Raw genomic sequence first — 23,379 nt, forward strand, 5'->3', positions numbered from 1 at the left:
GGTAAGTGAACTTTCTAACTGATCTGCTACCACCCAGATGAGGCACACAGAGACAAATTTCACTTGTAGGGCAGGCAACTGACTCTGCATCAGCAATAAACCTGGGAAATCAGATTGGAGACTGAGAGACTTCTTAAAATCCCACAAATTTGGGATTTGTCCTCCAAAAAACCGGATTACAGCGCTGAGAATGTACCACTTCTCCAGAACATCAACAAAACTAATCACATCAGAGAACTGATATAATGGCCACAAGCAGTTTCTACCAACAGATGTCCTGAGGTCTCACCTGCCCAGGTGCTCTGGCCTTCATTTTCCACAGCTCGTAGCACCTTCTCTGCCACCTACCAAACCCTGCAGCACCATCACTGCAGCAGCCCCAGCAGCTCCACTGAGCACAGTGGCAAATGCTGCTGAGCAGGTGCTTTGTGCCAGCAGTTGGTTCCACGGGAGCTGCTGCTGCTGCCAGCAGTGTCTGCACCTGCTCCTCGCCAAAACCAGCTCACAGCCTGAGTTTTTGCTTTCCTCATGCTTCATGATGCCAAAGCAGCTTCCTTGAGACCATGTTTCAAATCATATTTTACTAAAATTCTGTCCTTTTTTTCTTATTCTTGCCTCTATCTTCTCTGCCTCATCTAATTTCTGATCACTTACTGGGTTTTTTTTGCTACAAGCTCTAACTTTGTTCCAATTAAATGAAAAAGTGGTGAGACAGACTGAACTAGATGAGCTGTCAAACACCTAGAAAACATTCCAGCATAAAAGTATTTCCAAAACAAACATTTCCCTAAGAGAAGACTTGACAAACAGCCTGAACAATAAAATTCCTGAACACCACCCAGCTGATGGGATTCTTTTCTGGGCTAATTTACATAATTTGACATAATTACTGTTATAAACACTTGAAGAAGCTTTGCAAGCAAGAATGCCACCAAAGCCTACATTTTTTTTGGGTCTCATTGCATTTGGCAGCTGTACAAAACTGTGGAGCATGGAAATGTGCACTGATAGATCCTGGTTATAAGAACACATACTACAAGCTTTGAATGCTCAATGCAAGTTTCTGTACAGGACAAAGATACCAGAGGTAGTGATTCCCTCCAAGTGCCTGCCCATCAAACCACAATTTTGTCCACAAAGTAGCAGTGGACATCTGGCTGCCTGACTCCAACTGCCTGCTACTGAAGATAGCCAGGGAGTTTAAAATTTTAAAACCAAAGTAAAAGATAAAATAAAAAAAAGAAATCAAGTTTGATGTGTATGCCCAAGCATATATATATATGTGTATACACATGCTTCTGATCTAAAAGATGTGACTTAATAATTAATTAAATAGTTCTTTAATAGATCTACAGAAGCAAGGAGTCCCCTGAGGATAACCCCATCTTCTACTTTTGTCATGTGGAATTCACTCATCATTACACAGTACAAAGAAGGAGGAAAGTGTTACCTGAAGGACATTTTTTTTTAAAGAAGTAGTTTTCTATCAACCAGACTGCTGTCCATGTCCCACCACAGACTATTGTGGGGCCTCTCAGATTATAGTGTTTCCTTATTCAAACTAATTTACCATAAATGTCTGTAAAGCAGGGAAAATGTAGATTTTTGTGCTGGTCAGGGAAATCTAGTTCAATTGGTTTATCCTACTTTGGGTGGTCAGTCTGTTTCCTGTTCCCCTTCTGAGACAATCCCCACTTGCACTGCTGTATTTTTATTTTTACTTACCTATACCATCAGACATTCCCATGGAATGGCTCAAGAGCCCAGAGAAGTCAAAGCATAGCTGCAGCTAAAGGGAAGTGCTACAAAAGGCTACAACCAGCATCTACATTTGAATTAATAGTTCACAAATTTCAAGACAACACAAGCATCAGTATGATACTCACAGTAGTCCTGCTCACTGCACATATGGAAAAGAAATACCAGAGCTTTAAAAAAGTAATAAAAAGAGTCTTTTTAGAGAGAACTTCCAAGACAGTTGCACAAATACATCTTTTCACCAGACTAAATGGGTGCACTTCAAATGGAGTTCATCAGTTGATCTTGGCAAGCCCTGATTACATTAACTTTCTTCTAACTTACAGACCGTACCCCATTGAGCAATAATGACATTTTAATTGTATTGGGTATTAGCAAAGTCTTTTTTTGAACAGAAAACTTTTAATTATTTCATTTGTCTCTTAATTTATCATGAAGAAACAACTAATTAGCTTTCACTTCTCTCAGGGAGAGAATGTTCCTTTGCAGAAGGAAGAGAGAGGTCATAGAGTTGAGTTTACCAGTGCTGCACCTTCACTGAGAGATTGTAGCTGGAGTATGGAATTGCAACAATCCTAATACTGCTAAATCCCATTTTTAAAGATTTTAATAGCTAAATTATCAAGGCCTTCTACTGCTGCTCCCTGCCCCAAAGTAAGATCTAACATAATCAGTATTATGAAATAGCAGCAGTATCCTGGAGTAGAAACCATTAATTGTCAACAAAACTTTGGGGTATACAGTGCAATCACTGGATAGGTGGACCATGCTAAAATGTTACTGAAATACTCTTCAATTTTAATTATACTTTTTAGAAATGGTACAAAAAAAAATCAAGTGCAGAGTTGGATACAGTGAGGCTCCCCTCATGAAAGGACTAGTGTTAAAATTGGTGAGACGATATAATTAAAACTTTGCCCTTGAGTGGCCAATTTAGGGATATAAGATCTGTTGCTTGAGAGTTACCTCCTAAAGACCTAGATGACTTTCAAGTATAAATTCAAAATAAGCTAATACTTTGCTTTACTGATTAATGTCCAGATGCTTTCTGCACCAAGATTGATACTAACATGTATTAAAAATGTCTTAAAGCATATGGATAATGGCTATTAAAGAAATTACTGAGTTGACAGAAAAGATATTTGCAAATCCACGTGGATGTTACAGAAAAATTAAATGCAGGGAAAAAAAATGCTTTTATTGGTGAGCCTCAGCCTGTGGGCTGGAGTACTCAACTATATTTGTTGACTCAAAACTGCAGAGGAGCAACTGTGATACCAAGCAAACTCACACTAGCTGTGACATTTGCCCCAGAAGCTACATCATGCATGTGTTTTAGAAAGTAATGTCATTTCATTTCATTGATTCACCAGTGTGCCAGCACCTGACATGGCAAAGTTCCACTGTGTTAAACTTACCTTTGGAAAAACTCATCTTTCTTTGAAAACCAGAATTTGACTGTCTTTGACTTCCAGCCATTGGAACATGTTTTGTTTTCAGGGTAACCTATACCCCTCTGTGGGAACACTGAGATGCCTTGTGTCACCCTTCCATTTCCTCTTAGCTAAACCAGAGTGATCTCCTTATGTGGCAGAGCACCTTTTCTAGCCCCAGAACCTTTGTGGCTTCTTTACTCTCCCTTATCTTTCTAAATCCGTTATGAATGCGGACACCAGGCCTGGCCTTAGTGTCCTATCAGCATTCTCATCACTATGAAAGCACCTCTCAGCCTTTACTTGAGCCTCTTTCTGCACCTCTCACACTCACGTGTAAAAGCATGAGCCTTTTTAAAAAAGAAACTGCAGAACTAGCTCATTATGAGGCTGTTACCACCAGTGATCCACTACCACCATTTCTGAGTGGCTACTTTAAAAAAAAAAAAAAAAAACAACAAAACAACAGATTTCTGTTCCTCCTTCCTAAATAGGTTGCTTTGCATTTGACTCCACCGAAATAACCATTCCCCCCCACCCATAACAGTACTCTGCCTTAGAAACAAGTTATTAATGGTGAACTCAGAAAATATAATACAAGTTTTGTACCCTACTGAGGTAGCTGACATCGGGATCAAACTAAACACCAGCTTCCTGGCTCTAGTGCAAAGAAAGCAAGGATAAATTTGGTTGTGTTCTGTTAATAAACAGATTACTCACACTTCAACACAGAAACAGAGCTTTAAAACTTTCTGAAATGGCTGCTGGGTAAGAATTACCTGAGTAAACTGCCAGTAAAGCTTCATTCTCTTGGCTTTGGCATAATTGCATTCAATGAGCCTGGGCCTGCTGTTCACATCCACCAGGCATCTGTTGTCATCATCGTCGATCGTGGGGCTCAGAACACCCACGTGGAGCTGCTGACTGCTTGTGTAATAAACATTCTGCAAGAGGAAGCACAAACAGGATTTGTGGCCTCTACACAGAAGCAGCACTTTCACCCAAAAGCTAATGGCAAAGATAAATATGCTGAAGAGCAGTAGGCTGACCCCATAGTGGCTTTTAAATTATTTCCTTTCATGCAGGAAGCAACACAATATTTTAAAAGTTGGTCTAAATGAACAATTAATTGCTTAAATACTGGTTAAGTATTTAAGAGGAAATATGCAAATACAACTGATTACTGTCTCATCATGTGACTTTTTACTTCTGTTTTCTATGGCCATACTGAGGGTCTTCAAAGAGGAAGATACACACACCCTGGGATTGGCTTGAATATGGCCATCAGCTCTGATTAGACTATTTCATCTGAGCATAGCACCTCACTGGAGAGGTAAAAAAAGAGAACAGCAGCACAGGAGTTCAGAGCATCTCAGTCTTTTATAGTACAGATAAAAAGATAAATTAAAGTTTTCTGCAAACAAATGCTAAAACCCACACTTGAAGCAGCTACTGTATAGAAAAAAAAATAGTTGTTAGCAACTGGTGACAGATACAGGCAGGAGAGAGAACAGAATGGCCACGTTTCAAGGCATTTGTACTCATTTTACTTTTTATATGTCAATACACACAGATACAAGAGATAAGGAAAAGGGACAGACATGCTCTGTATTTCTAGCAAAGAAGGGCCCTCAAAGGCCTCAGGGATTACACCTGGGACCAAAGACATGAGTTTATTATGTTATGCACATTCTTTCTACTCTGTTGGACTATGAAGATATGTGAAGGTTTCTCTAGAAGAAAGAAAAAGAAGGGGAAGGATGGAGGGGATATGTCCTCTTTCAGATTGGCAGGTTACATGTAAGCCCAGGAAGGTAACACAGGACTATGCCAGGATTGCCTGATTGCTAATCACAAATAGAATTTATTTTGCTAAAATCAGATCTTTTTATTGGAAGGACCATGAGAAAGATGAAATGGAAACATCATGCTTTAGGTGTTAAGTCTTTGATAACTCAGTGGTGGCAGAGTCACAACAGATAAGAGTGGACAGAAGCACCAAATTAATGCCCCTGTCACTTACTGTAGCTATTCTATTTGTCTGTAACAAAAGGGAAACTGGAAATTATGCTGGGTGTATTTGGGAATCTTTTTGGTGCCCAGATTTTCCTGGTATTTGTTCATTGTTGATGTTGTAAATTGTTTTATGTGTGAGTGTTCTCATTTGTGAAAACTCTGGTAAAATAGGAGAGAAAGCAGAAAAGCCAGGTCTGACGAAAGATTTTGGAGCTTCATGTAATAAACAAACAAACAAACAAATAAAATGCTGGAAGCAGTCAATGCAAGGATTTAATACAATCACAACAAATGGTGGTGTTTTGGGCAAGACTGTGCCCCCTGCTTACCCTCCTGTAACACTGCCAGGGCAGATGTAACCTGCCAGAGCTGCATTAAAGTTAATTAAGTTACCATTAATGGTTTAGACTAATCCAAGGTTTTGCCCCCTTAATGAAGTTTCATTGTTTTCGCCCCACAGAAACAATAACAAGCCTGAGCTGCCTGAAGTGAGGTGAGTGAAAGTTTTAAGAGGTTGAACAGAGAAAAGTTGAATAGTTCAGTCATGCCCTACAGGAGCAGAGCAGGGTGATAAAAGGAACTGGCAGAGCACATTTCCAGAATGGATGGTTATGATTGAAGTAAGGATTGAAGTAAACTGTAAGAACTATAACAAGATCACACTGCATCCACAATTCAGGTTATTAACATTCCTGCAAACAAAACTGATGCCTTAGAAAACTAATAAGCATTTAGAATGCACGTTCTAGACAGGCCAAGAGCAACTATTTTAGACATGTATATAATATATTTAGACAAATTTTTTTGGAGAGACTGAGGTAGTGACAGAGCACGACTGTAAGATCAAGATCTTAAAAAGGGATTGTTAGGACACCCTATAGACGAACTTTTTGTTGCAGCTCGTTTACCTCTTACCTGAAATTACTACTAGAAAACAAAGTGAAATTGTCAGTTATGTAAATTTTTAACTAACAGGAAGGGGTATTTCATTGCAGCATGTTGTCACTACTGAAAACATGATAGAAGAAAATAAAGGGGGGGTTGCAATTTTTTCTTAAGGATATGTATCAGTCACTGGAAACAAATGAGCAGGCTTGGCTGTAACTCTGAGAAGTGCATTCTCTGGCTTAAGGTCTGCACAAAGAAAGCAGTGTGCCTGCAAACCCTAGTGGCTGAGCTGTTTTTATCAGCTCACACACCTCAGCCTTTTGCAGCATGGCCTGAAGGCTGCAGGTAATCATTTCACCTTCTGGAAGGACAGAGCAAACCCAGTTCATACTACAGCTCTACCAGCTCCTTCTGGTGCCAATGCAGCAATGGCTCAGCCTGAGCCTCTTTCTGGGCAGAAGCAGAGTGGTGGCTCTGGCTGGAGGAACTACTCAAATCTGCTTGTTGGCAAAACTGTACAGAAGCAGAACAATCAAACAGATTTAATTAGCAGGTTGTTAATTAAGGGAGCCTACCTGCTAATATAACTTCATTTTTCATTGTGGGCCAGTCAGAAAAAGAGGTGAGAAATCCTGAATTCTCACCTAAGTGTTGGGAAAGGCACCTTTCAGCTTGGTAATTGGCATGTAAAAATAAGCTCAAACTAAAACAGAATGTGGTATGGTGGCAGCCCATCCAGCAAGGCTCTTCCAAGATGTTGCTTTGCTTATCCAGTAATGTGGACAATATTTAACTGTTCTATGTATCATTACAAACATTTTAGTCTCTTATACAATAAATCCATTTCTTATTTCACTTTGGAATTGAAAACGTTGCACAACCTTGCAGCTTGACTGCTGTGTTCTGCTGGAGGAATCAAATCAAAAACACACAAGCTCTAAAAATTCAATTTGAGCAGCATGTTAGCCAACAAGGAGGTACTGGTTTGTGTTGCACTTGGCCAGAAAACTTTTCTCAAAACCTACCAACAGTCCCTGGTTCCTCTCCCCCACCCTGAGAATTAAACCATCCCTGCACTGAGAGAACACAATAATAACTCTGTTGGGATGAAGGGAGGAGATCCATTTGGTAAAAGAGCATTAACTATTACTGATTACTATTCTAATCTGAAACCTAAAGCTACTAAACATGAAACCATGGTAAAGCCTCCCTTTAAACAATTTCATATATTAAAAATACTTTAATTGCTTTCATACAAGACCTTCCTGTTTCTATTTGCTTACTTGCATTTTCCAAAATACTTTTGCAAGTTGTTTTGTTTTGGGGTTCTTTTCGGGTATTTTTGGTTTTTTTTTTTTTGTTTTTCTTGGTTTTTTTGTTTGTTTGTTTTTGTTTGTTTGCTGTTTTTTTTGTTTTGTTTTGTTTGGGGTTTCTTTGTTTAAGGATGGTACACAAATTAGCTGTCTGGAGCAGGCTGTAGGAGATTACCTGAGTTACATAAACTGAATTACCCTCTCAAAATGTACATGTTAGCTATGTACACTATGCCTTTTTATTGAACATATTTTAAACTGACCTTTAGGTAAAGTATGGCCTTACAGATTATAACCATACTCATGCTTTAACATCCTGTAGCTGTATAAACACACAGCTTGCACTTGTGATTTAAACAAGCTGTTAAATACATCCTCCTTCTTTAGGAGGATGCTTTTAAGAAGCATCAACAGGCACACAAGCTGTTTTGCAGTGCACTTCAGCACAAAATGGACAATTGAGGCTCTCTTGTTAAAAACACTTGAAAAGATACAAGTGAAATGCATTTCACTAGCACATTTGTTCTACAATATTGCGAACATCATCATCATCAACCAACACAACAGGACAAAAATTCTGCAGTTATTCAGGGCAGTGATTTATTGAACAATCACTCCAGTACTGTCCTAGAAATCCAAACGACTGAACACTAAATATGAACTGCTAAGTTGTTGGGGTAACTCTGAAAATTTTACTTAGAACTTGGACTTTTTTTATTTGAGCTACAACAGCAAATGTCACAGCAGTGCTTGCTCAAGGGTCTAGACCTTAGACAAAAATGTATTTTGTTCCACTGAAGTCAAGACACTTGCTGTATGCTGATTTATAGCATTCATTCCAAGTTCCTTAGCAAAACAAGCACACATTTTCACATCACCATCAACACATACTCCCGGAGGAGCTACTGAATTTCCACAGGAAGAATCCTGCTTGAATATTGGTACCAAAGCACCAGGTAACAACTCCCTTTGTCTGTAATAAAATAAGCCTTCTTACATTTCATTAGTCTGTTCTAGCCCACAGCATTTTACCAGCTTGTTTTTTCACTATAGCAGCACTGATGTACAACGATGTCTCCTGGGCACCTGGCAGGGAGCACTTCTGTTCAGGAAATCAGTTAGGTTTGACAAAAGGCACTTACCTTCTCAAAAAGTGAAGCTCCAAGGATTCAGCATTACTGTCAGTGAGAAACTCTAAAACCCTGGGCAGGATTTGTGGTCCACAAAGTCTCTCAGAGTCAACGTGTGCCCTGAGCCTTTGGCACTGCCACCCCTCCTTCAAGCATTCTCCCAGGTGGGTGCTTACAGGGACAGGCTGACTCTGGAGGCTGCCATGGGCTGCCTGTGTCCTTGCAGGTCCAGCTGCATTCAAGGACCTCAGGAAACTTTCCCTGGAAGCCTCCTGGGGCTCACAGTGGACTAAAGTGATGGGAAAGAAATTCTTCAAAACAAAACCTTGGCTTATCAATCAAAAGGTTTGCAGCAAGCAAATGAATAAAGTAACAGATGTTTCCGACCTGGGTCTGAAGAGAAGCACATTGGTTGCCTTCAAAGCATGACAGAGGTGTCTGCCACAAGGCTTCTGTTCCAGTCTCTTTTGTGTTCTCAAAGACCAGCCTCATAACTAAACTCTTCATAATTAATCCTCCCCCAGACTGTAAAATGTGGGGATTTCTTGTAAATTGTTTCCAGGATTTTCAGTATCTGCTGAGAAACCTGGCTTGCAAATACCCTTATATCTCTAAACTGGCACCTTCCAACTGAAGAACCAATTAGTCTGTAGCTTTATTGAATTTATTTTACTAGAAGTGTCCTATCTAAAGCCATCGTTTAATTTCTGTTTGCTCTACCCAATAATCTCTCTGTCTATTCACATTAAGACAAGCAAACTGAGATTGGTATCACATAATTAAAACTAATAAAATGGTTCCCCAAATCCTCATATGAGGTTAAAGTGTGAGGTTTAGTCATGGCATACTTATTTTTGCTAAACAATTTATCTTTTTCTCTTAAGAAAAACATTTATTTGTCCTGAAAAAAGATATCTAAAAGATGAGAACATGAATGAGTGGTAGTTGAGAGCTGCATAGGATTCTCAGGAAATCAGCATAATGACTAGGAACTATTAGAGAAAATTAGGTGTTTTAAATGTTCTCCACACGTGCACTTTAGGTGAACTAATTTGCTCAATGTTATTTTTTTCTATTTAATCTTCTAAGCTTAACATTTTCTAAAAGTTTGCTTGACTATCAAGAAAGCTTACAATATTGCAATGAAAACAAAAGCTGTATTCAGTACTGCTGCTTAGATCAACTCCAGAAGTAAGGAGAAGCAGCTTCACCCTTTGTCATTGCACCAAGCCATACCCTTGCTCATTTTTGGGGAATGCCAGGACTCCCCTCTCTCCTGATGCAATCTCGTGTAGCAAATCAGCAGGGAAGAAAAAATGGAGAGTTTATGCTTGGAGTCACAATCTCCCCTAAATCTCAGTTGTTACATTCAGAACAAAGGGTCTTTTGGCCCTTCTACTTCACTCATCTCCTCTGAGACAAATTCTGCTTTCAGCTGTAATCTTGAAATATCACTTGCACAGCCCTCTCACTGCCAAAGAGTTCACCCTCTGCTCAGCTAGTGCTCCCTGAAAAGCCCTGCACAGCTCACACACAGATGCCAGGGAGCACAGCATGAAGCAGAGCTGAGCAAGAAGGCTCAAAATCAGAAAGTAAGAGTTAGTGATTTATAAAGAGTTAGAGCTGAGATAACCTAGCACGTGCATGTAGAATACTTTTCTGGTATTCAAGACCTATGACAAGTTTTGGTTGCTTCTGTTTTACACAGGGGGATGGTGCTAAGCATGATCCACAGAATTTCCTCCTGTACTTCAGCTCTGGCCCAGCCTGGTCGGACAGAGCCAGACCAAAAGTCTGGGACAGACCTCACTGGTACACATCAGCCACTCAGTCAGGGCCTGGCAAACTGAAAGGTGCTGCTGCTCTTTCTGAAAATCACCAACTTGATTGCCTTGGCAGGTTTCCTGTAGGGCTGCAAGGATAATTTTGGTGCAACACTCACATATTGTGTGTGGCGTTGCAGTGGCAAAATGCAGGACAAACCAAAATCTGCCATGGGAGAAATGAAACCCAAGGCAATTCAACCAACATTTTTGCCCAGTGAAAATGTTTCAAACACCTACACAAGATAAAATCTGCACAACTCCCCATGATGCTGTAGAGTACAGGGGAGGGTAAATGAGCTCTGCTTACTTGGACACAAATGCACACCTTTGGCCTTTTCGATGATGTCATGTAGAACTTCTGTCCTTGAGAAGTTTGCTCTAAAAGGTCAAATTGTGATTCCCATTGCAATTAACACTGAAATTCCACTGACTTTGTGTGCAATGAGATTTTTGGCTCCAAGTTTGTTATTAAACTTTGAAAAGTCAACAGACTTTATGAAGACTTCAGAGCTGAAGTGGGTTGCCAGTTGCAGTAAATTATTCATAGGAGCTGGTTTATCATGTAGCAAAAAATTACACTTAGATGTTCAACTTAACACAAGATGATTATCTGAAGGATAAATTGCCAACTCCCCACTGTAAGTTTAGAGCAATACATACCAATTTTCAGGCTGAAAGCCATTTGTAATCCTTATGGCAATGTTCCCAGATGAAATCACACTGGAGACTGGTACATGACTCTGCATTTATAATGAGCAAACTTAATGCTCACCACCAGCAGTATTTATTTGCTACTTTGCCTTTGGCATAACAACTGAGGGATAAAAAGCCTGATTCACCACTGCTTTATTCCATCTTTGAACCATATTTTTTTCCAAATGAATCCATGAAGTCATTTATTGTCAGGATTAATATATTAACATACTAGGTCCAAAGTCTCACAGTAGATTCATACTTGACTGTAACTCCGGCTAAGGAGCAGTCTGGTGGATTCTAGTAAATCCTGACTTAGCTCCCATTGCCTCTACTTGCCTGTTGGTATTGTTCCTGATTCCTATTCTGGCATTTCTTGCTACATGAATACATCAGAAAGAAAGAGCTTTCCAACCCTGAAAAGAAAATGCCCAACAGAATCCAAGTTCATTCTGAACAACACAAACATATACATCACTAAGATAAAAATCAAGTGTTTTCCCATTTACTATTCATGTAGGAAGTGGCAGAGGAGAGAGGCTGTGCTGTCCTGTAGCAACAGCATCTCTGTGTCTTGTGCTGCCCTAAAACACTGCTGAGGAAGGGAATCATGAGAACATAGAAATTACGTTTATAATAGAAATTATGGCTGAGAATTATAATTTATAATAGAAATTATGGCTGAGAATTATAGAAAGTTACCCCTAAGCCACAGGTCAACCCTCAGAAAATTCACACTGGTTTTGGAGGCAGGTTTTCAGCCTGATGATTCAACTTTAAAACCATTATGATGATACTTTATCCATGTTGAGGGATCTTGCCTTAGTGAAGAGCTGACAAACAGCTCTGGTATACCAAGTGTAGCAACACTTTAACTTAGATTTTAATTGTATTAAAGTGTGTAAGAAAGATTCACTATTTCACTTCAGTGTTCAGATTTGTATCTACTGAATTAAGGCACCAGCATACTGATTTATCTTACCTACCTGCTGTTCCTCATGCCCATGCACTAATTAAGACCTGAACAATAATATTTGATAGTAATAGAACCAAGGTGCTCAGAAACTTTGAATACATGCTTAAAGACACAAAAATGTTAACATTTTGATAGAAAATACACAGGTACTAAATGCCAGACCTTTTCTTTTTAATTTAAATTCATGAACTCATATTGCAGTGGAATACCTAATTCTGATGTTGCCTACTTTGGTATTCTGCTTTGGTTTTATTTTAAACAAGCAAACAAAAATCCTATTACTTAAGCTCCAGTTTTTAAATTAAATAAAGCTGTCACTCATGGGTTTTATATATGCTCTCAGTATTTACTGCCATAGTTCTCCTAATTCTGGTAAGTACAGAATTAACAGGGCCTGGATAAATTAGAATTGTACTTGATTTGCCTCCTAATGTTTCTCTGAGTTTTGCTCTTTTCTCTGTACAAGATCTCTACATCTCTTCCACAAGGGAAAAAAAAAAAAAAAAAAAAAAAAAAAAAGGCAGCAAAAAATCCAGAACCATTCTGGCATCTGTGTCCTGCTTTTTTAAAAACATGTTGTCTTATGGCTCCTGTGACTTGGACCTATCTGCAGTTTCCTTCACCCTTTCCCACTAATCTCTCTTTAACCTTCACAGTTTTCTTTGTGGATTCCTAAAGAACCCCATGTCTTTCTTATCCTGTTTTCTTTTCCTTCAACATATACTCACCAGGAAACAAACAGCCTTTGTTTCCATATGCTGATGCACTGGTCCATCCTTTAAAGCAGAACCGACTTCTAGACAAAATCTGAGCTAGTTCACTGCCATCTGTGTATAAACATTTGGTAGCTCAGCATCAATAACTTTAAAAGCAGAATTTTTTACCTTTTCATAGCTAGACCTCCAGATTACTATGGGCACAGTCAAGTTCAGATAATTGTGTGTTTATATAATACACATATTTACCTTGAACCTCTTCCCAATCATCAAATCTTGCCATACAGCCTGTTTTTCCTGCAATAAAATACAACTTTTCCACTTAAAGGTGTCCGTTACTGGTTTCCTCACTGATGTTAAGATTCATGCCCACTTCAAATCCCTCCTGAATGCTTCTGAATTTCAGTTTTCAGGCTGCCTTTCCGGAAGGCAATATCTTTCCTCTTGTTCTGTTTTCCACACTGCTTAAACTTGCTTGTCTCCATTTTCAAAGCCCTTCTGAACTCTTGTCATGTTACTTATCAGCCAAGCAAGCATCACTAGCTTATCATCCAGCTCCTAATTGCCAGCCTTCACTGCTCTCTGCCCATTCCACAGAATTTCCCAAATGTTCAAAAAGAAAAAAATAAAACAGTAATTTAAATTTTTCTGATTAACCCAAAGCATTGCTCAAGAATGCTCTGTCAATACGTCCTAGCATTCCCTTCTCGTCTCCTCTTTCTAATACTCTATTTGTAGGCTTTAGCTCTTCAAGTCAAGGGTGTAGGTTTTATTCTGTGGTAGTAGAGCACCTGATATAAAAGACATCTGGGTAATTATTGGAGTGCCTAGAACTGCAATAATAAGCATAACAATAAAAAAGATGCAGTGCCAGGGATGTATCATGTAGCTTATCATTCCTCAGAAAGTGGTTCTTCTAGTGGTATAACCTTCTGAGAGTTTTCTAAAAAAAATTGTGTTATTTCTACCACTATTATGTTTTTTAAACTAAATTTGATTAATTTTTTTGTCTACAAGGGATAAGTTAAGGCAAATTACAAATAAATGCCACACCCTCTTAAGATGCTCTACAGTAAACACCTTGATCTCAAGGGCTTTGAGGTTCTTGATTTGTTTGTTTGAGGTTTTCAGTTTGTAGACTCATTTAGTTTTGCTTTCTAATCCAGCCCTGTCATGTTTGATTTCGTGTGGCAGTGAGCAATGACTATGGATACAGAGGTCCTTTAATTCCTCTTGTGTTCCACAAGTGCTGTAATTTTTCATCATTTTGTGACAGGAACAAAGGAAGGTAGTTACTGTACAACTCTGGAAGAATCCCCAGCTCCCTACAGGTATTTCTTAACACATAAGCCTCCTCTTTCTCCTGGCTTCACTGAAAGGAATCACAAATCTGTTTCTAAGATCACCCATTCTTAGAATCACATGTGCATTTGATGTCAGTTTTCCAGGGGTACCACATTGACACCAACACATGCAAATTCAAGAAATAAATTATCTAAAATGTAGTTACTTTTTGTGCTGAAGACAATAAAATAAAGACATTAGAACTTCCACACTGTGAAAAATGCATACTTTATGATTGGCTTTTCGCAAATATTACAATGAATATTATATGTGTAATGTTAGAAACTTATGCTGTATTAATTCTCTTAAGTAGTGTGTTAAATATATTTTTAGGTTATAACACAATGTTAAAATAGAAACTATGCTATGTAAGATACTTTTTAACTAGCTCAAGAAAGAGATGAGATAATCAAGAAATTCTTTGCACAGAGATAACAGCGAAAGGGCCCATAAAGAGTTACGGCCTCCTGATCGGAAAAGACAAACATTCTTCCACCTTCCCTCTGTCTTTATGGAACCACCAGGATTAAGGGGAAGAAGTTGACAAAAACCAGAAAAGTTCTTAATTTGCAAGGAATTTATGCATCATGTATGAGATATATGAATATGCAACAGGCTGTTGCTTTTAAGGGTTATTCCTTTGTTCACAAGGCACACTTGTCATGGCTTAAGTGCCCAAGAGTCTGTAATTCTTTGCTTTTTTATTGTCCTGTAATTGTCCTAACTCTAAATTTTATTACTCTAATCATATTACTATTTTTATAACCATTTTATTATTATTAAACTTTTAAAATTTTAAAAACCAAGTGACTGGCGTTTTTCACATACACAGAAGTGAACCAACACATTTTAACCTAAGTTGGTTAGTGACAATCTCTCTTTTGTTGGTTTTTTTTTTTAACTACTAGCAAGGACATATTCTTGTGGGAGGATGGATTGTGAGAGAATGGAGATAATGCTGAAGGCAGTCTCACCCCTGAGGAGTTGCAGCTGTGCTAATTACAGAGTGGGAACAGCCCTGCCCTTAATAGGGCACAGCTGTGTCCAATAAGGATGGTCCAGTAAGGGTGGGTGTTATAAAAGCTGGTCAGCTGGTAGAGAGGGGAGCTGGAGTCAGTCAGCTGTGATGCTGCCAGGGGTAAGGGTCAGGTGTTCGTGACAGGGACAGTGAGGGTTAGCATGTGCTACTAGGGACAGAAAGGGTCAGGCTGTGACCTTCATGCAAGCACCTTTGAGAGGACAAATTGAAATGCCAAACCACCTGCAACCAAAGAACCCGCTTAGAGACTTGAGTTACAATGGCAATGCCAAAATTAATATAAAAATTAAAACTAAAAGAATAACTTAGAATATCCTAGCGTGTCAGAGCACTTTGACAAAAGTGAAGCTCTGAAGTTTTCACTAAGTCCTATTAGCAGTGTTTCCTTCAGCAGCAGTTTTAACCTCCCACTTGATCTCGTAACCTCTCTGAAATAATTATACTCTGAAAGTCTTATTATGGATATTATGAAAGTTGTGAATTAGTTAGGAACACAACCCATCTGGAGACCCACAGGATGAGAAGCACCAGTGGTCTGGAGCACTACCAGTGTTCCAACACAGTGAGGAGGGACAAAAGCCTCTGCAGTGCAGCAGACGGCCTCAAACACCAAAACAAAAATAATTTCACTCTGTTCAAACACAGGAATGTGAGAGAAACTCAGCACAGACGCACAGCAATCACACAGACAGTTTTCTTCAGTGTTTTGTCTCTCACCTGGTTTCAGGAATTGTCTTACAGCTGAGATATTGCTATCTGGGAATGCCATCTTAAGGGCTTATTACTTGCAGGTACATTGTGCATTTCCATGAACAGAACATTCAGTGCTGCAGTTTCAGTGACAAACAGCAGTTTTTGTATCAAGCTCCACCACTTGAGCTGCTCAGTAGGTACTCCTGTAGTCTTTTCCCAGGTTAGAATTAGGCACTTTTCAGAGTAAAACCCGACACTATTCGCCTCAGGTTATCATGTCATACATGCCTACATTGACAGAAGAGGCAAATACTATATGTAGCCTAGTTTCATGCTCAGTAACATTATTTTTAATAAACTATAACAAATGACATCTCTGTCACATTTAGTTGCCTGCTTTGTCATAATATGAATAAAATTTCAGACATCTGATGTCTGAGCTGTGATGTGCTTTTCTTTAAATTACTTATGTGACTTAACAGCCAACTTCACAACAGAGTATTAATGGATGAGACAGCTTGAATTCTGATGTTGCAGACATGACTGATAACCACCAAAGCAAAGAGCACATTTACCATTTTTTGTTGATTATCTCTGTCATCAACAGTTAAGCTTCTCTCTTTTTATAAAGGAACAAAGCCCTTCTTTCCCTTTGGGTTTGTGCTGATGGGGGCCTGTGGTGTGGCTGTTCAGCGGCAGGGGTGAGAGGTGCAGCTTGGTGCAGTCTCCATTTTATGGAGAACAAAGGAAAGTTACTCTGTTCCCACCTGGGCACACTCAGGAGTATTTTTCCTCTTAAACCATGTTAAGCCCATTAAGCTGAAGAAAATTTCTCCTATTTTAAATGGACAGCATCAAAATCCAAGCAAATCCTTAATCACAGTAGCCTACAAAAAGTAAAAATATTATGCCTTAGCTGTAGATAATGTATTTCAAGTAATAAAGCCTATCACTTCAACTGATTTATTTCACTCTTTACTGTTGGTCTCTCTCTGTAGACTGACAGGAGCTCATGAAGTTTTATCCATCCCACCTGTATCCTCAAAGAAAATTTCTTCCCCAAAACACTTTTAAGCTCTCCAAGGCAAGTGGAGAAATATATGTGCCTTACTAGAATAGGCACTTTCCCTGCCTGCCAAATGTCTTGAAGGAGTAGCTCCACTGTTTTAAGGTGACAGCAAATGACACTCGGAAAAAGAAATCACATCTAGAATTTAAATGAGGATCCTGAACACTGTGACCTCATGCAGAAGTTGGAGCTTCGATCCTGCCTGAGTTTATGAATAAATTGCAAAGTTCACAAGGCTCTGCAAGTAAGATTGAGATGTGTTTCAGGCTGGAATACTGTGCTCGTATCTCAGAGATTCCTCTTTTCTTCTGCTCTTCTGGCCCCCAAAAGAAGTGCAAAAAAAAAGCATCACCTAATACATTTCTGTCACTAAATGTACTTTTCGTGCTAATGGCATTTTTAGTGGAAAAATGGAAAAGAAGAATGCCATTAGAAGCAACTATACACCAAGATTTCTTACCATGAGTATTTAAGTCTTAAAAGATTTTCTAAACCAGGAACAAATAAACAAATAAAGCAGTTCAAAAAGCAGAAAATTGCTTTGATGTCAAGGAGGACATTAATTCAACTGCCTGAGCTGTGAGGGAAGCCTTACTGTGCTTGGCTGAGTGAGCTTCACTTCTCCTACAACTACAAATGGTGCCAACTCTGTGTTGTGCCCCTTGCACAAAATCAGGCTGTAAACCTTGGCAAGAAATGAAACTGCAAATACTGTGATATGCAAAGGCATGTTGCTTAATCATGCAAATGGTATGATATCTCCCCCCATTTTTATTCATTTCATTTAATTTCATTTCTGGGCCATTCAGTCATACAGTGAAGGCTAGATATAAACTCAGGCCTTCACAGGCTAAGCAGAAGAGGCTCAGATTTCTGAGTAGCAGCTTATCAGATGGATGAGGCAGCAAAATAAAACCAACAACTCTAAACCCAGGCTGTTTAAATGACCTTCAAGTACAACACTGAATAGCTAAAATAGCTCTACTAAGCTCCAGGCTGCCAAGATACCACTGGGCTGTGACGCTGAGCTGCTCTCAGCACCAAAGACAGATTATGTCAGGTTTTTCCCTGCATTTTCTGCATGTCTTAGGAGGCTTTATTTTAATATCTGAAGTAGATTATCCAATAACAGTATCTACAGGACACAGACTTAAAGAAAAGAAAAAGCCTGCTGTCTTGCTGTTTAGAATGAATACAAAAACTAGGCACATCAGGCACTCATAATTAAAAGTCACTGCATAGTCACAATATAAATAATAGTTCTTTCAGGACTCTTTTAAGTAAATTAATTTTACAATATCCTTTTGATTGTTCTAAACCAACAACAATGACTACTTTTAGCTTCTTAATTTGCATATGAATAGAAACACGAGTAAGGATTATTACAATTGTCTGCTGTACCATAAACCATTTAGTGATTTGTATTATTTTGTGCAGATTCTCCCTAAAGCACAGATCTCTGGCCCTACACAGGCCCTCTAGGGCTGGATGTTCCCTCAGAGGGCAGGGGTGGCAGAGGCATGCACTGGGGAAATAGTAGTTTGGGAATTTATTAATAATTAGTGGAATGACATTCTCCCCTCCTTCCCAGGGGACACTGGACCGTGTCCACAACAGAGGGAATGCTGTGCTAGGACACTGCCAAGAGGAGACAACACCACTGCAGTCCCACCCTATGTATCCCCCCCAAACTGTATGGAGGGAGGACAGTGACCCTCTCAATTCCTAGAGACAGCTCCAAGGCCCAGACAGCCTGTGCAGGAGCTCAGGAAAGAGGCAGTTCACACCCTGTCCTTGTCCCAGCTGGGCTGTCATGACTGTGACATGAATTAAGTGTGGCAAAACCCCAAAAGAGCAGAGCTAGGATTGACCTAAAACCACACTACTTGTATTTAGCTTTCCCTCCAGACTAAACTAAACTGAAGTAAAGCATCAGATTTTCAGTCAACAAACTGTTGGTCCAGATCTCCCCTTGGTACACACCTGGAGGACACAACTACAGTCAGCTACAAGTTATTCCTTCAGCATGCTCTTTTCCAAGCCCACTGTTGTTGGCCTCTTAAACAGAATCTCGGGGCAGAAATTTGTCAGTCTCCAGTACAACTCACTCTGTGACTTGTACCTATCAGATTCACTGGAAGACAGTGGAACAGTTAAATTCATACTACTCACAGTCTTGATCGTTCAGTATGAAATCTCTTTGTATGCTTCAAGCCAACAGAGCCCTTTCCTCATGAACTAAAGTTCATCAGCCCTAAAAGGAGGTGCCAGAAAATTTTGTTCCTTCAACACTCACAGAACAATCTGGGAGATGAATGGGAAGCTGAGGTGACAGGCTACATCCTTATCTGAGATTCTGAATCACACTGATGTACCTGATCCTGGTACAGTGCTGAGCACTCTCTAAATAAAACTAACTCCACATTCTCTATGGCACATGGGGCACCACACCAGATTTACTCTCCTGTTGCACAGAGTATTTCTCAGACATGTTTGCAGCTGCTTTGCATTTAAAGTCTGATTTAATTATTATTTAATTAAACCCATTTCATGGCTGTTACCCAGAAAGCATTTCATTAGGCACTGACTGAAATCCTTGGGCCAGCCTTACTGAAATTAGAGCTTTAGTCACTGTCCTGTTATCCCAAAACACCCAGAGTTTATCCTTCATGATCAGCTGGGGGACTCCATCCCCACTGTTATTTACTCTATTGATTCACTGCTGCCACTGTTTCTTACTGAAGATGAAACATTTCATGGGTTACTCTATTTGGTTATACTTACCTTATATCTTTAATGCTTGGTTTACTCCTTTAAAGAAGAGATGTCAGAAATATAAGAGTTTCTTTTATATCTTTCTCAAGTCTTGGGGAATTTTTAGCCTTTTGGGGAAGTAATGGACCTGAGATCATGGAATCTTTTTTTCACCCCTATGCAGACAATGTATTTGTCTTGGAGGTGGCAAATTTGGGAAGAGATGGAATTATTTTCCCTCACAAAGGACTCTTCTCTTGCCCAAGATGAACTGGGCTTCATCTGCAATTATGGATAGAATAGGAAAATAAAATATAATGAGATATTTTCCCTGCTCTAGCTAACCCTGCTTAAGCAGGGGGGTTGGGCCAGATGAACTCCAGAGGTCCCTTCCCACCTCAAATATTCTGTGACTGGGGGAAATAGCTTCCCATAAGAACAAGACTGAAAAATGCTGATGAGCAAGGAAGTTGGAGGGACAGGAAGAATCCTAAGAGGTAAATGTGTTAATTAACAAAAAAATTAATCAGTACTGATGTTCAAAAGTCTAAACAGTGCTAAAGAAGCTGAAGTAAACATCAAACCTGACACAGTATTTGTAGCTGGTGTTGTTTCTTCTTAGTGACCTTAACTACAGTGTAATCTCAGGGAATACTGATCAAATTACAGAAGTCCTTCAAATTTATGTGCAGCAAGTTGAATCTGCAGAGGGCAGATTTAACTTACTTGAAAACATGTGACATAGGATATTAGAAGATATTTGGAAGCCAGAAATGGGTGCTCTGCAGCATACAGTTACTCCATGATCATTAGGTGTGGCTCCTGCTGAAAGTGGGGAAATCAGGTATCTCAGAGTGCTAGCCATGTCACACATCTGGCAGAATGACAGGCAGCTCACTTGACAGCTCATATTTAAATGTGCCTCGAGTGCTCAAGAAGGTCCCAAGAGTCTCAGTCTATTTTTATGCAAACACTCACTCCCGTTACTATCATATTGAATTTAAAAATGCCATTTGGGGAAAACAACAACCTGCTCCAGAAATGCTTAAACCCCCCCCCCAAAATTCAGAATTGCTAACAAGAATGAGGTTAAACTTGATGTTTAAATCATTGCAGTAGGTGAAGGGACTTAGTGTTGTGACTGCATTGGACACAAATAAATTAAATTATGATTAATAATAATTTGATAATTTGATCCAGCAGTGCTGACAGCACACAACCCTGAGGTTAGCTGGTAGCCAAAATATGTCCCATATAATGAAAACATATGCAGGCACAATTTAACAAAGGAAACCTTTTTAGCACACTGTATCCCTCTAATGCAATGGTATTTGATAATTTCTATTTGAACAATTGAAGATTTCCTCACATAAACACATTTAAGAACAAGTAAAAAATTTAAGGATTTGGTTCTGTGTTAATATAAAATAGAAGATCAAATAAAACCCCCAAACCAACATGAAACTTACAGCTCTCATTTACCATGATCTACTTCTTCCATACTGAGTTCAGTCCCTGCCCTTTTAGTCACAGACCTCCATCCCAAAGGCAAAGCAGCATTATCTAAAAAATTCCAGGTTTAATGCAGTAACCTCTGTTTTATCCTTTTTAAACATTTTTATTTAAATCTCATGTTATTTTTACTAAAACTAGTGAGTTCATGATCTGTGTTGCTGTTTTTAACTTCCTAAACTGCCATTTGTGAGTCAGTCAATGCAGACTTCACAGTTTTAAGGCTAATTTGAGAGCTTGAAAGCACCAAAAATAACTGCTGAAATGGAATATGCATGCTGAACAAATCACTACATCTTTAACACAAGAATAACAAAGCTCCAATGTCCACAATCAGTGCAGTTCCCTGCCAAAAAAACCCCAAAGTTAATTCTGTAGTAACATCAGAATGACTTAAATGCATTCCTCAGCTTTTCCACTTGATTGCTTTGAGCCTTTATGGACAGCCAGCTGAGCAGACAGGCTTGGCATAACACAGCTATTGCTGTATAATTTGTGCAATCACACTTTAGGAGAAATAAAACAAAACAAAAAAAAAAAAAAAGAAAATTAATTCAAGAAATTCAACAGCTATTTTTAAAGCTATACAAAAACGCATTAAACACCCCCCCACCCCAATTTCTTTAAAGGCACACCATTATTCATCTACTGTAACACTTAAGTGTTATTTCTGAACCCTCTCAACTGAACTGAAATTCCAAGAAGTCCTAGCTGTGATTGCCACTTGGCTGACATGTCAGTGGATTCATGAGCCAAAAAGGATCACCAGTTTTTCACTCTGCTCCCCCATATGCCATGAACTCCATATTTCCATGTGCTTACCTCTAAGTAAGATTTGTATTGTATTAAATTATATTGTATTAAATTATAGTTTTCAGAGTTGTGTCAGCTTTGATGATGTCAACAATTGCTTCCTGTGATGGCCACTGACGTGCTCTGACAGGAATATGCACCTTATTCCTAATAGGCATCCAGCTGGCTTTAATTTCTAGCCATTGGCTCTTGAAACCACCCTAGATTAAAATCTCTAGTATCCTATATTTTCTTTGGGAACAATAAATCCACTTTGTAAATATATTCAGGTTTAGACTGAACTCAACTCTTGCTAAGAGCTAGTTTGATTGCTGACTTCAAATAAATTATCTGACAAACATAGCTCTTTCCTTGGCTTCCAAATCAATGCAGGTTTTCTTTTTTCAGAGTTACTCATAAATATTCAATCAACTTTTTATGTGAACAAATAATTTCTGACATTCTCTGTGCTTCCCAATTGGACAAATGATGGTTAATCAGCAGGACAAAAAAAAAAAAAATCCTCTATTCACAGAAACACACTGTGGATACAATCACTCCATAAACATTTCTGCAAATAACCACATTCTGCAAGTGCAGAACAGTATCAGGGAGAACCTAAGCTGAAGCTGAATTGCTGATCAGAATCTGAATGAACACTATGGAAGTAATATGGCTCACGTAATTACAGAGGGAGTTGAATATGCTTTCATGGGAACTGAACTTGGTCCATGAATTCTAAATGAGCCAGTGGATGACTTCAATTAACGGACTGACATAATAAAATTATCAGTAAAACTAAAGTAACTATAAAGTGAATTTTCCATTTACTGTATTAACTACCTTCTCTAATAGTTAATAACATACTGTTAAGAATTTGAGAAACAAAAATCTGACCTTCAGAACTTCTCTGTCTGATAAAGTAACAAGAGGCAGTGTAATATTAATCAAAAGAATGTTTAAATTGACAACCATCCCACAATTACTACATCATCCATCTCCAAGTGCTCTACATGTGCTCCAATAACTGTTAGTTTTATGCTGAATTTAGATTGCAAGTGACAATTGGTTTTAAAAACTGCTGATTGAACTGCCAATTTGCAATGAGAAGAGACATCTTTAAAATATGGATAACTCTAGTAACAGCTACATAATATCCAATTCTGATTTCAAATTAATGCACTTACAAAACGTGAAATGCTCCCATGGTATTAGATTATGAGACCAGACTGCAGGTACCCAAAACAGCTGCTCTGTTTCTCCAACAGTGTGAAATAAAACCATTTCCAAATTAGCAAAGGAAAGCCCTTCCTTTCTTTTGTGGTTGTACTGCATAATCTCATACAAGAAGTGCTCATTTGCCAAGTGGATGAGGGAGAGCTCAGAGGGGGCAGCTTTTGGCCCCAAGGTCAGGACACCAACCAAGC

General features: G+C 39.0%; 1 protein-coding gene across 3 annotated transcripts in view; it reads right to left on the bottom strand.

Annotated features, from left to right (window-relative positions):
- Positions 1 to 23,379, bottom strand: part of GALNT18 (polypeptide N-acetylgalactosaminyltransferase 18) — a 208,950-nt gene that overhangs the window by 14,083 nt on the left and 171,488 nt on the right. For 2 of the 3 annotated variants that reach the window (XM_053980979.1, XM_053980980.1), the window contains one exon: positions 3,971 to 4,135. The exons of the other annotated variant lie outside the window; for it this stretch is intronic. In XM_053980979.1, coding sequence (XP_053836954.1) covers positions 3,971 to 4,135 — 165 coding nt within the window. The remainder of the gene's footprint in view (positions 1 to 3,970; positions 4,136 to 23,379) is intronic. 3 annotated transcript variants of the gene reach the window in all.

The sequence above is a fragment of the Vidua macroura genome, chromosome 6 (assembly GCF_024509145.1).
Source record: "Vidua macroura isolate BioBank_ID:100142 chromosome 6, ASM2450914v1, whole genome shotgun sequence".
In the NCBI taxonomy this organism is placed as follows: Eukaryota; Metazoa; Chordata; class Aves; order Passeriformes; family Viduidae; genus Vidua; species Vidua macroura.